The sequence below is a fragment of the Macaca fascicularis genome, chromosome 5 (assembly GCF_037993035.2).
Source record: "Macaca fascicularis isolate 582-1 chromosome 5, T2T-MFA8v1.1".
Classification (NCBI taxonomy): domain Eukaryota; kingdom Metazoa; phylum Chordata; class Mammalia; order Primates; family Cercopithecidae; genus Macaca; species Macaca fascicularis.
In genome coordinates this window covers 152,736,926-152,750,304 of record NC_088379.1, presented here as the reverse complement: position 1 = coordinate 152,750,304, position 13,379 = coordinate 152,736,926, and the positions used below count along the sequence as shown (strand labels likewise).

The 13,379-nt window shown below is 40.7% G+C and overlaps 1 protein-coding gene across 11 annotated transcripts in view; it reads right to left on the bottom strand.

The window, feature by feature from the left end:
• Positions 1-13,379, bottom strand: part of ARHGAP10 (Rho GTPase activating protein 10) — a 352,159-nt gene that overhangs the window by 215,580 nt on the left and 123,200 nt on the right. For 7 of the 11 annotated variants that reach the window (XR_012435152.1, XR_012435153.1, XM_045391864.2 and 4 more), the window contains exon 4: positions 4,804-4,875. The exons of the other annotated variants lie outside the window; for them this stretch is intronic. Coding sequence is in view for 5 of the 7 variants with exons in the window: in XM_045391864.2 (XP_045247799.2) it covers positions 4,804-4,875 (72 nt within the window). In the remaining 2 variants the exon portion in view is untranslated. The remainder of the gene's footprint in view (positions 1-4,803; positions 4,876-13,379) is intronic. 11 annotated transcript variants of the gene reach the window in all.

Sequence of the window (13,379 nt, the reverse complement as noted above, 5' to 3'; positions counted from 1 at the left end):
GGAGAATGGACAAAAAGCTGAGCAATTCCTGTTTGGCAAGGTGATGGGGAGAAAGCCATGAATGGGATAATAAAATTACTCTATGGATACCAGGCCCCAAACTAGACACTTCAAGTACATTACCAAATTCACTTAACTCTCACAATAACCTCCTGAGACAAGTGTCATAAGTCTCATTTTACAGACCAGGAAACTGAGACTTAAAGGCTTTAAGTCGCTTGCCCCAAATCACATGGCTAATTAAGGCACTGAAAGAGGATTCAAACCAGGAAGAATTAAGTCTCCCTGAAAGACTTTCTGGTGCTCCAAAGATGAGATGGTAGAGTACGTCCCAGGGCACCTATGCTTTCCCCTATTACAGCACTTTTCACAATATATTTTTACTGCTTATTTGACAGTCTCACAAAAAGTTGCTAACTTCTTGAAGGCCAGCCAGTGTTGTAATTCCTAGTTGTATCTCAGGGCCTCTAACACTATGCTGTATCATAGGCACTAGTGTGTTTTATACTGAATGAAAGAAATGTAATTAAACTAAATCAATATTGTTTCTCCTCTATTAAATATAATGTAATATGAAAAATTATCCAGACAGGTTTTTTACTCATGTTTTATAGTAATTTACAGAATCTTTGGAAGTCTATATTTTAAATGTATTCATTAAGGCTGGGCACAGTGGCTCAAGCCTGTAATCCCAGAACTTTGGAAGGCCAAGGCAGGAGGATCACTTGAGCCCAGGAGTTCAAGACCAGCTTGGGCGACACAGAGACCCTGTCCCTACAAAAATAATTTTAAAATTAGCCACGCATGGTGGCATACACTTGTAGTCCTAGCTGCTCAGAAGATCATCTGACCCAGGAGCTCAAGGCTCCAGCCCAGCCTGGGCAACAGAATGAAAGTCTTTAAAAAAAAAAAAAAAATTTATTAGTCATAGTCTGGTAGTAGGCTTAGGTGATAAGTCGTACTTTTTGAAATGAACATCTATTACGTTTTCTGTTCAAAATTGTTCTTCTATTGGATAAAATTGTAATTGGCTCTTTCCAAGATAGCAGCTGAACAGATTCTATTCCTGATACAGTTAGTTGCATCCACTTGACATCTGTGTGCTGCTGCTTGCCCAAACCCACGTTTTCGTTACTTGGTCAAATGTCCAAAAAAGCAATTTATCTCACGTAACTCTTACCATGTTCTGGTATTTCTCAGAGTTTTTGCTCAACGTACTTGGCCCCTATGTTGTTCAGGATCTGTACTGGTTCCTGTAGCTATCCCACAAAGTACTGTGGGATATCTGGCAATAAGTGCCAAGCTCAAGAAGGGTGAAGGAGCTTCAAAAGAAAATAAGAACTGAGCTAGGCCTTGGAAAAACTCTGAATAGTCACTTGATGTGATGAATCAGGGAACAACCTGTGTCCTGTTGTGTCCAGAATTGGTTCCTTCCAGTGGGTTCTTGGTCTCGCTGACTTCAAAAATGAAGCCATGGACCCTCACGGTGAGTGTTACAGTTCTTAAAGATGGTGTGTCTGGAGTTTGTTCCTTCAGATGTTCAGATGTGTCCGGAGTTTCTTCCTTCTGGTGGGTTTGTGGTCTTGCTGATTTCAGGAGTGAAGCCACAGACCTTCGCAGTGAGTGTTACAGCTCTTAAAGGTGGCATGTCCAGAGTTGTTCGTTCCTCCCAGTGGGTTCGTGGTCTCACTGGCTTTAGGAGTCAAGTTGCAGAACTTCACAGTGAGTGTTACAGCTCATAAAGGTAGTGCACACCCAAAGAGTGAGCAGCAGCAGGATTTATTGTGAAGAGCGAAAGAACAGAGGTTCCACAGCATGGAAAGGGACCCGAGCGGGATGCAGCTGCTGGCTCGGAAGGCCAGCTTTTATTCCCTTATTTGGCCCTGCCCATGTCCTGCTGATTGGTCCACTTTACAGAGTGCCGATGGGTGCGTTTACAAACCTCTAGCTAGACATAGAGCGCTGATTGGTGCGTTTTTACAGAGCACTGATTGGTGCATTTACAAACCTTTGGCTAGACACAGAGCACAGATTGGTGCATTTACAATACTTTAGCTAGACAGAAAAGTTCTCCAAGTCCCCACCCAACCCGGAAGCCCAGCCGGCTTCACCTCTCACTGCGATGGCAAATGGGCTTTTTGAACAAAGGCTAGAACCTAGCAAGCATGTAAGAAAATGCAGCAGAACCTATAAAATGGAGGGATATGTCCAAACCAAACAGGGCTCAAGGAGAGCATATCCAAATATAAGCAAAACAGTAGACAATACCTTGGGGCTTTTCAAAATCCAATTTACAAAAACCACCTAGCCACTTAGAATACGTTTAAACCACAGTTAAACACGTAACTGGGCTTCTGGAAACTGGAGAAGGCAAGAGCACAGGGAACTGAAAGAGTTTCAGGCAAGGGTTACAACATTACCAGATGGGAAACAGGAGACGGGGAAAGATCAAAATGTTGACCCCCATATCTAAAAATTCTGATGTGGTCAACTTTTAAAGACCTTTTTCTTAACTTCCCATGTGAAAACTGTTTTATGCTGTTTACAAAAAGCTCTTTAACCTACGAGAGTAAAGTCTTTCTGAAGTATCCCACGTAAGCAGATTTAATCAGAGGAACAAGACTGTGTGCTCGCCAAAATATGACTGAATGTTTAGGCAGCACAGATGTGGAAAGTAATTCAAATACCCAAACTTAAACCCTTTCCTGTTCCTTCTAGAATTATCAGTTGGATAGGCTACTTATTAGATACTTTATGTTTTAAGGCAGGGTAGGGGCTGGTTGAGAATCTTTTAAAGATTTAACAACCTAATGGAAAGGACAGATGTGTACATAGTTTACATACTGTTGTATAATGCAGACAACCCCCCTTCTCTACTGTTTATTATGGTATACAAAACTGCCAGGAAAAAGGGCTTCTCCCTATGACCCACAATGACTGGCTCTTCACAGGTGACCTCCACAGGTACAACAGTCAACACACACACCATACTGAGCAAGACTGCACATAACACCAACTCTTTATAAACTTGAAGCCAGAAGAACACGGAAGGATACATAAATAGGACTTCAGGAAAGAATTTGGTCATTAAATAGTTTAAAGCATAGAATAAACTATTGTAACCATTTCTCCTTTTAAAAGGATTACTGATTGTGCAAGTTGCTTCGCAGGATATACTCTGAACAAATGTTAACATCAGAAGCTGGAAAGTTTAAGGGGAAAAATGAGTCAATAGAAGATGCAAGGTCAGACATTTTTAAATTCCAGTAGAGTAGATGGCAAGTAAAAGTAAATAGATTCACTCGCACTCAGTTTTCATTTCCATAATATAACCTTCACACATGTAAGCACCATCCAATTCAAATGAGAAAAATAAGAAATGGACGTTGTTTACAAAGAATACCTGCCAATGAAATGTTAAAAGAGAATGAACCAAAATGCAACAAACTTTCGAACAGCTTAGAGACACAATCAAAACAAAATCATAAAACTATAAAACAATAGTCAGATCCCCCAAGTCCTTCATTTGACAGATAAGAAACTAAAGCCAATGACTTAGTCAAGGTCGCAGAAGTGAAAGCTGACCTCCAATCTCCTGCTGTAAAGCCAGAGGGGACAACCCAGCTGCCTGCAGCATGGCAAACAATCCAAGGAAGGAGCCTGGGGTGGTGCCCCCAGTGATCTCCCACTGTCCACAGGGGCTGAGCCTCAGTTCATAGCCCTTCATTAAAAACTGTAATACGGTATGCCAAAAAGAAATGTCCAATATTGTCACAAGTCACTTAAATGATAATTCATCCCATAAACAGCAGTTACAGAGCTGGAACTCCTTGGGTTCATCTGTGTGGTTAAGCTACTGAGGCCACAGTGTTTATTTCCACCAAGGGATTTTAGTCATTTCTTTTAGGAAGAGGAAAAAAAAAAAAAACTCACATTCCCAGCCACGTGGGGGAAAAAAATACAAATATAAAAACTCCCTTCTCAACCTAAAATTGGTATTAATTCCCCTCTCCTTGGGCCAAGCCAAAAACGGTAAACAACAGGCAAATGTTACTTTTTCTTTCTCAAGTACATACACAAAATTCAGGAAAGACTGGTGGAAATTATTTCTCTGGGGTAATTTCAAAACTCAGATTGCACATTTTAAATAAGTTGCTAAATATATCCCAGGCTCCCTGTGGCAAAACCGCTGCATTATTTCTGGAAATCACAGTTAAATCCCAGATCCTTGAGTACAGAGTCTGTGGTTCACTCACCTTTGAATCCCCAGCATAACACTATACAGCACACAATATAATGCACAATACCATCACAATACTGGCACACAATAGAGACTCACTAAATTTTTGTTAAATTGAAGGAAATTACATCCCAATACTTAATAGTCTCTTCCTAGTTTCAGTGGCATCACGGTGTGGCAGCGTCTATAATCTTAAACCCTCCTGTAATGCTACATTCCTCCATAAAACTGAGGTGCGCACAGAAATAACTATACTCCCCCCAGTGATAAGCTCCTTCTATTCAGAGCAAATGTGTTGTTTGGTTACAGGTATTTTTAAAACTCTACATGGAAAGGTGTAGCCCAAGAAGATTACTAGAGGTTTTACTACCTTGTCCAGGTGTTTTTGTTTTGTTTTCAATTCCATATCCCCCAAAGGGGGAAGAGCACATTTCGAACATAAAACAACAGATGGTTTGCTCCGGCATCTCCTTCAGAGCTGCCAAATGTGAATAAAGTATACAATGAAGCAGCAGAGGCATCTATGTTTTCTGTTTATGAGTGCATTCAAATTAGACACAAACCTTTACAGCTCCAAGTTGCTCTTTTCTGAATTTTTCCAAGGGTTTAATCAGGGTTTCAGTCACACTTAATGCCTAGAGAACAAGAGTGATGATAAAAGAGCACAGCATTAGGCTTCCAAAAAGGAAAAAATTAGTATTTCATTTCCCTCTTCCACCCCACCCAGAAAGAAAATGAACAACATATTTAGCGGCTTTATCTCACTCTGCCAATGCAACAATTAAATCACTTCTCAACTTATTAAAGCACTAGAACTCCATAAATATTTTCAGGGAAGAGGAGGTGGGCAAATTGCCAGTGAAATGTGCAACACAGCCCCAACTCTCTTCCACAAAACAGCAAGAGGGCTGTCTGTAAACAACAAAGGGGTCTATCACATTCATTAACAGAACACTTCTGTTTGAGATTGTTTTTTCCTTCCCCCTCCTTAGAAATTTAAAATTCAATTACATTCCTTTATTGATAATCAGACTACATTATGTAAAGAACTAGGACTGTAGCTACTTGTTCAAATACAACCAGTCTGCCCTTCATTACAGAAACCTCCTAAGGATTTAAGGTATATTAGCAAAGTCGAGTCACTGGAGGCTCACGAAAAAGCCAAATGCTTGGGCATGCTAGCAAGCATGACATCAGGAAAGCTCACATGAGAGAAGCCATACACAAACTCCAACCACAATCACATTTATTTCTTAAGTTGGCTGGTTTGGGACTTTTCATGTTAAGTCACAAAATGCTGAAAATGCAAATAAAAGAAAATATTCATCGAAAGAAAACATACTTAGTAACAACACACTGGTAGGTAGTGGCTTCTCAGCCTTTGTTTCCAGGAGACCAGAACTATCCAAAATATACAAGAAAATCTCAAAACATTATTTAAGAATGTGTCATCCCTCTTTTTAGAAAGGTGCTCAAAAATCTAAGCTTAACATTACAGAAAAAATAAGTGATTTGGAATAGATCAAGATTCTTAATTTAACCAAAGGCTCCTCATCAGTGTTTCATTATGTGAGGGTTTCTCCCAAAGAGACCATTCATACTCTAAGGTAGAGAACACTCAAAATAAGCGACTATGCCCACTTTCAAGATGCTCAGTTTCAACTTTCTACCCCAGGCTAACCCCTGGATTCCCCTCACTCCCACCTGGATAATTTGCTGCTTGGGTGTAAAATACCTGGGGCAACAGAGATCTAAAAGAATTAACAGCAACAACTAGCCAGGGAAAAGCGATCATCTTTCAAAATATCATTTTTATCCTCTCTACATTTTAGACCATGCGACCTACAGCAATGGCAAACCAAAGAGTCCTACAAAGCACCACAAGCCAGGAATCCTGACTCCCCAGTATGGAATGCCCCACATTCCATTTGAGAGTGCAGATACAAGAAGTGCTAGCACATTAATCGATTTATACACAGTGTCTCATAGATTAACTTAAGACACACTAATATGAGCACCTGTGTCATTTTTTAAGTTCCCACATGTGGATCTACCCAAGTAGTGTTCCCAAATAAACCTCCATATAATATGTCTTCTGTAAAACTGGTACACTCAAGAAAGAAGTCGGCCCAAAAAGAACTGCAGGGATCACAGAAGCTAACAACTGCTCAAGTTCACACAAGATAGTAATAGGGATTCCAAGTCACGTAAGTCTGAACCCACCAAGCGTAACTACCATGCAACATGGCAATAAAAGTACCAAAGAGGTGCTTCCCCAAAGTTGCCATCTTAATAAGCTTTAAATATGTGCCTATTTTACGAGATAAATAGCTACTGAGTATGCAATGCCAGGTGATAGGGATATAGCTACGAACAAAAAAAGCACAGCCCCCTGCTTTCGTGGAAATTACTGTTTGGTAGAGAAGATACAAACCAGATACATGAACACCTAAGGAGATATATGAGAGCACATTTTAGTAATTCCTTCCAATGAAGAAAAGTAGGGGTACAGTGAGGAATGCATTAGAAATGTGTGCAAAGAGAGCTTCTTCAAAGTAGTGACATTTAAGCTAAAACCTAAAAGGTGAGAAGGAATCTGTGGTGCAAAGGGCAAGGGAAATTGTTTCCTGCTGAGATCAGCAGAGGCAAAGGATGAAGGTGAGGAGTTTGAGCATTACAGGGAATGTCAAAAGGCCAGAATGGCTGAAGCATAAGGCGCAATTAAGTGAGCCCGTAGAGCTGAGTGATGGCAGGGAATCAGAGCGTGCTGGGCCTTGTGGGCTCTGGGAAAGGGTTAGCATTTTATTTGGGGTACAATGCAAAGCCACAGGAGGTTTTTAGGCAGTGAATTGACAATGATAATTAAAGCTTTTCAAGATTACTCTGGCTGCTGAGGGAGAGATGAGAGGTACAGAAAACTGGAAGACAGACTCGTTAGGAGGCGTCTAGAGTGGTACAGGAAGAGATGGTGGTGGTTCAAATGAAGGCAACCAACAACAGAAGTAAAGAGAAGTAGACAGATTTGAGAGAGATTTGCAGGTAGAGTCAAAGTAATGAGAGATTGACCGAATGGAAAAGGTGAAGATTTCCAGGATCCCTCCCAGATTTCTGGCATGAACAAATGAAGAGATAACAATACTAGTTATTGCCAGGCAGAGAGAGACAAGCATCACATGCTCTCACTTATTTGTGGGATGCAAAAATCAAAGCAATTGAACTCATGGAGATAGAGAGTAGAAGGATGGTTACCAGAAGCTGGGAAGTATAGTAGGGGGGAGGTAGGGATGGTTAATGGGTACAAAAAAATAGTGTGAAAGAATGAATGACACCTAGTATTTGATAGCACAACAGGGTGACTACAGGCAAAATAATTAAATTGTACATCTTAAAATAACTACAAGAGTATAATTAGATTTTTGTAACACAAAGAATAAATGCTTGAGGGGATGGATACCCTATTTTCCATGATGTGACTATTATCCATTGCATGCCTGTATCAAAATATCTCATATACCCCATAAATATATATACCTATTATGTACTCACAAATCCTAAAAATAAAAATAAAAACTTAAAAATAAAAAATAAAGGACACTATTTACCGAAGCAGGGAAAATCTTGAGGGAAAGTAGCTGGGAGCACACGCTAAGGGCTCATGTTAAATCCAAGATGCTGAGAAAGGCCCAAGAGCTTAGTAAAACGTGCTGTCAGAGATACAGGTCCACAGTCTAGAAGAGACGCCTAGGTCAGAGATGCCAATTTTTGTCCTCATCAGCAAGTAGATGGCATTTGAAGTCATGCAAGTAGATAGGTAGGACAGTAGAAAAATGGAAATGTCTCAGACCAAGTACTTAGAACAGGAAAAGGAAGAACAGACGGAAACTATGGCAATGAGACTGGAGAAAGTTACCAAGGTGTTGGACAAAAGAAGAAAGAGGTTCAGGTCTGGCATGGTGGCTCATGCCTCTAATCCCAGCACTTTGGGAGGCTGAGGTGGGCAGATCACCTGAGGTCAGGAGTTCAAGACCAGCCTGACCAACATGGAGAAACCCTATCTCTACTAAAAATACAAAATTAGCCAGACAGCGCCTGTAATCCCAGCTACTCGGGAGGCTGAGGCAGGAGAATCGCTTGAACCCAGGAGGCAGAGGCTGCGGTGAGCTAAGACAGCGCCACTGCACTCCAGGCTGGGCAACAGAAAGAAACTCTGTACCCCTCCCCCTCAAAAAAAAGAAAGAAAAAAAAAGAAAGGAGTTCAGCTGTGTGGGCTGCAGAGACGTTAAAGAAAGAATGAGAGCTCAGCAATATCCATGGCAAGGTGGCAGAAAGGGCCAGACTGGAGCTGATTTATGACTGACAGCTGAGACCATGTGGGGAACAACCCTTCCTCAAAGAATGACCATGCAGGGCAGTACAGAGAGAGGATGACCGCTGAAAGAGAACATGCCATAAAGTGAAGGCATGTATTCTTTTAAGACAGAAAGCTGGTATTTAAGAGATGAGAGGATGTCTAAATGCCCATGTGAAGAATCCAGAAAGAATGGTTCACAGTCTCTGACATGGGAGGAGATGGGATGCTGAGCGTGCATGGAGGGTTGGCCTGTCATAGAAGTCAAGATCCTTCCTTCCCTGTGATAGAAGGAGAATAGGGGTGCCAGTACAAATGGATTTGTGGGCTTCGTGACAAAAAGCTGAGAGTTGCTACCAGATGGCTATTTTTTCCCATAAAGCACAAAACAAGGTCACTTGCAGAGGGTTTGGGCATGAGAAGTTTCATGCCCAACTAACAGGAAGAATGAATGAAAGAATCATTACAAATGGGACAAACACTTCTTGGAGAAACAAGAAGGCCTTTTGAGATAGGTGAGGAGGAGGTGATGAAGATATCATCTGCCTTATTGCCGGATTTTCTCCAGCAAGGGAGGGAGAAGGTGGGTGGCTGAGTTCATCCCAGGCGAGTGTTTCTAAGAGATGTGAACGCGTCAGCACAATATGACGTGGTAGGCAAAGTGCTGGCAAGCTGCGTAGAGCTACTGGGGAGCAGAGGAGGAAGGTCCCCTGAGTAGGAGAAGACTTCCTGAAGGAGATCATGCACAGCTCAGCCTGAAACAGAGGGAAGGCGTTCTCCAGGCAAAGGCCTTCCATGCGGAGAGGGGAAAACAGCAATTTCAGGGCACGGAACCTAAGCAGCTCAGTGTCACTAAAGCAGATGAGGAAATCAGAGAGGATCACAAGACAAGGCGAGAGATATCGGATGGTCTCCATTAGCCATCAGAATGGGACGCCGGAAATGCTCAGAAAGTAGATGTAGGTTATCAATAATATGGATATATGAAGGCCTTTTAAAATAAGAACCCCAAAACTTCATACTCTGGAGTAAACACTGTCTTCCACCAAAAGAACCAGGCTACAAAGATTACACAAGAGCAATTTTAGGTCATTATATTTTTCCTTCATTTGGAGAGTTAATTTAATGCAATATCCGTCTGAACTCCAAAGGCTAACGCTAGAGTAGAAAAAGAACATAAGGGTTTCATGGCCAGGCTTAGTGGCTCACACCCCGTAATCCTAGTACTTTTGGAGGCAGAGGCGGGTGGATCACTTGAGGTCAGGAGTTTGAGACCAGCTGGTCAATATGGTGAAACCCCGTCTCTACTAAAAATACAAGAAAATTAGCCAGGCATGGTGGCAGGCACCTGTAATCCCAGCTACTCGTAAGGCTGAGGCAGGAAGAATCACTTGAACCCAGAAGGCAGTGGTTGCAGTGAGCCAAGATCGCACCACTGCACTCTAGCATGGGTGACAGAGCAAGACTCCAACTTGGGGGTGGGGTGGGGGGAAGAATATAAAGGTTTCTGCCTTACTGTCTTCAGATCAATAAGCAAATTTCCAAAACAAGGATAGTAGTAGTTGTGGCAAATAACACTACATCCGACTCATTAATAAAATTTTTTTTATTAAAAATACTTGTAAGAGCTTAAAATTCATTACGATTTTCCTTCTTTAGCAAAGTCTGATTTTAAAACTTCTAAACTGAACCTAAAAATTATATTTAAGAACAAAATAATAAAGGAGCCAACAAATGTTTCAGTAAGGCAATGTCAATTGAGTAACAAGCATTTTCTTTTTCTCAAAATAGACTGGAAGCTCCATGGAATCTCTCAGTTCCTGCTATAAGTTCACAGATATATTATATAATATTTGTTAGTAGTAAGTGTTACCGATGTTTCCTAATGCTGAAACATGATTCTTCTTCCCCAGCAACTAGTGAACACCATATCTAGGACTGTCCCTAAAACTTAAAAGGCAATTTACAGTGATGACAGTTTCCCAATGACAAGGAGATGGCTGAAGCAATAATACTGAGAAAAGTTTTCAAATACTAACATATTAGAAATTAGATAAGAGAACGAGTACAGAATGTGATTTTATAACCACACATACAGATTACATAATCATATTCCTATGAATTACTTGAACCAGCCAAGAAAAGAAGTCACAAAATGCCTTTGCTAATGAGCCTTGGAAAGGGCTTTGGATAGTTCTGCTTGGAAACAAAAGACAGCTTCTTGAACATAAAATTATCAGATGCTCTCTCCTCAGAGAAGGAGTCAGCCAACTTTTTCCATAAAAGACCAGGTAGTAAATAATTTAGGCTTTAGTAGCCATGCAGCCACAGTTCCAACTACTCATCTCTGCTGTGGTAGCACAAAAGCAGCCACAGACAGCACATGAATGATGGGTCCAGGTGTGTTCCAACGAAACTTGACTTACAAAAAGAGGAAGCAAGGTAGATCAGGCCCATGAGTCACTGTTTGCCAAACCCTGCCTGAGAGGATCATCTTGAGTATCATGGCAATAAAATGCTCTACTTATGCTTATCTTGTATTTTTTAAAAATATACATTTAAAATATTTGCAGCCAATCAGAAGTTGGGAAGGAAGGTGGAATGCTGGATAAAAGAATCACAGTTCAAGGAGCTCTCGAGCTGAAGAGAGGGACTCAAAAGTAGTGCCGTTAGGATTTGCCTAGGATAAGCAATCTACAGGATGCTGAAAGGCAACTGCCCAGGTGTGCAAGATGTCTCGAGAACAGGTCATGTGAATTTCATACTGGGTTCAAATCTCCTAAAATGTTCTATTAACTGAAAGTTTAACATAAGTCAATGGAGCCACAAATTGGTCCTGTAACATACACAGGTTACACATACCGCCTGAATTCAAACAAGGTAAGCACTCGACTGCATCCCCCATCAGATCAGAGCTTACCTCAACAGCACGGTTACCACATTTTAAAAGAGTCATTTAACCTGGGGTAAAGCAGGAATGTAACCAGAATGCTAAAAAGGTTTAGGAGGAAGAAATTTAAAAAAACTAGATGTTTCATGTGAGTGGGGAGGAAGAGAACATTTAGTGGAAACATGAAAGCTGTCTTTAAATATTTAAATGGGTACTACATGAGAGAAGAAAAAAAAAATTATTCTGATTTGCTTAAAGGGAGCAAAGCCAGGTTTGATGGGTAGAAGCTGTAGAGCAGCAGATTTGGGTTTCCTATCAAAGGGACTCAAGAGAACTATAATGAAACAGGCTGCCTGGCAAGGTGGTGACCTCCAGCTCCCTCCACATAACCAAGCAGAGGCTAGAGGACCAATGACCAGGAATACCCTCTCACATATGCCTGCACTGGGAGAAAGCTAGCCAAGAGGACAGCAGAGGTCCTCATCCACCTCCATCAATCTGGGATTCTAAATGAGCTGCGAGACGCAGAAGTACAAACTACATTTCCATGCTGTGGCTTTGAGAATCAAGCTACAACGGCAAACTAGAGAATCCATTAGAACTTCACGATTCAAAGTAAAAGGGCAGGATTATTATATAACAGTGTGGAGGATTAAAATGTTTCCCACCATTACTCAAGTCTGAAATCCTTTTTCGTCAGACATTCGGATGTAAGGATCTTAAATGTATAAAAAGGAAAGGAAAATTATGTTATCTTAATCTATCCTCCAAGCTAGAGCTAAAAAATCTGTTGAGAATAACAGCCAACCTGCAGAGAATCTGACTCCGCTGTGCGGAGGGACCACTCCAACAACCTCACATTCCCCCACACTGGAGATCAAAGTCTAAGTTCTGATGTTGTCAATTCTAAAGACAACAGGACTTAGGGCTATAACCCCACACTCAGTAAAAACGCAACAAAGGCATACCTACATCCTGTGATATCTTTAGTAACCATTTTCTAAAGTCTCAGTCTAGGTAAAACTGAATAAATCAGTATGGCTACTAAATCACGCCTTTCTAATTACTCAGTACTAACAAGGATAGGCTGAATACAGTGAAACAGAAGGAATTTTACATGCGTTCCCCGAACACTCATTATTTTAAGACTGGATTCCAAGTGTTTTTGACCCCAGAGGAATGCATAATCTGAGAACAAAGGAATATTTCCCCTATTTTCTCCCATGATCTTCCAGATACTTCCCATTTCATTAAACTAAAGGGAAAATTCTATTTTCCAATTCTAATGTCAAGAACAGCAGCAAAGAAACCATTCAGCAAAAACACAGTTCTTATTTTTCCTTGAAATAGAATCTTAAACAGTGCCTAGAAACTTGATTGATAGATAGATAGATAGATAGATAGATAGATAGATAGATAGATCAAGATACATCAAGATAGATCTAAACATAAAGGAATCTTTTTCCCAAAATGATCTGTTGGGAAAAAAAAAAAAAAAACTTGCCTCGTGTAAGAGTTCTTAAGAGTCTTCTAAAGGAGTGGACTTTCCCATTATTTTGGTCAACAACTGTTTGAGGAATCTTAGCCTAAAACAGCCCTAATCATTTAGTTTCAGATACTTAGAGATTACAAACAGGACTAAGTTACAAAAACAAGGGGAAGCTAAGAAATTTAAGATATTTAGTTACAATTCCAGAGATGACTTCAAACTTTTGTATTCAGTAATTTTATAAAGCTCACTTTAAAAGGAGTAAGATCAGTAGTTACATTAAGCAAATCATAGCCTAGGCAACAAGGCATAAACCCCATCTCTATAAAGAATACAAAAAATTAGCCAGGCAGGATGTCATGCATCTGTAGTCTCAGCTAGCCAGGAGGCTGAAGTGGGAGGCTAGCTTGAG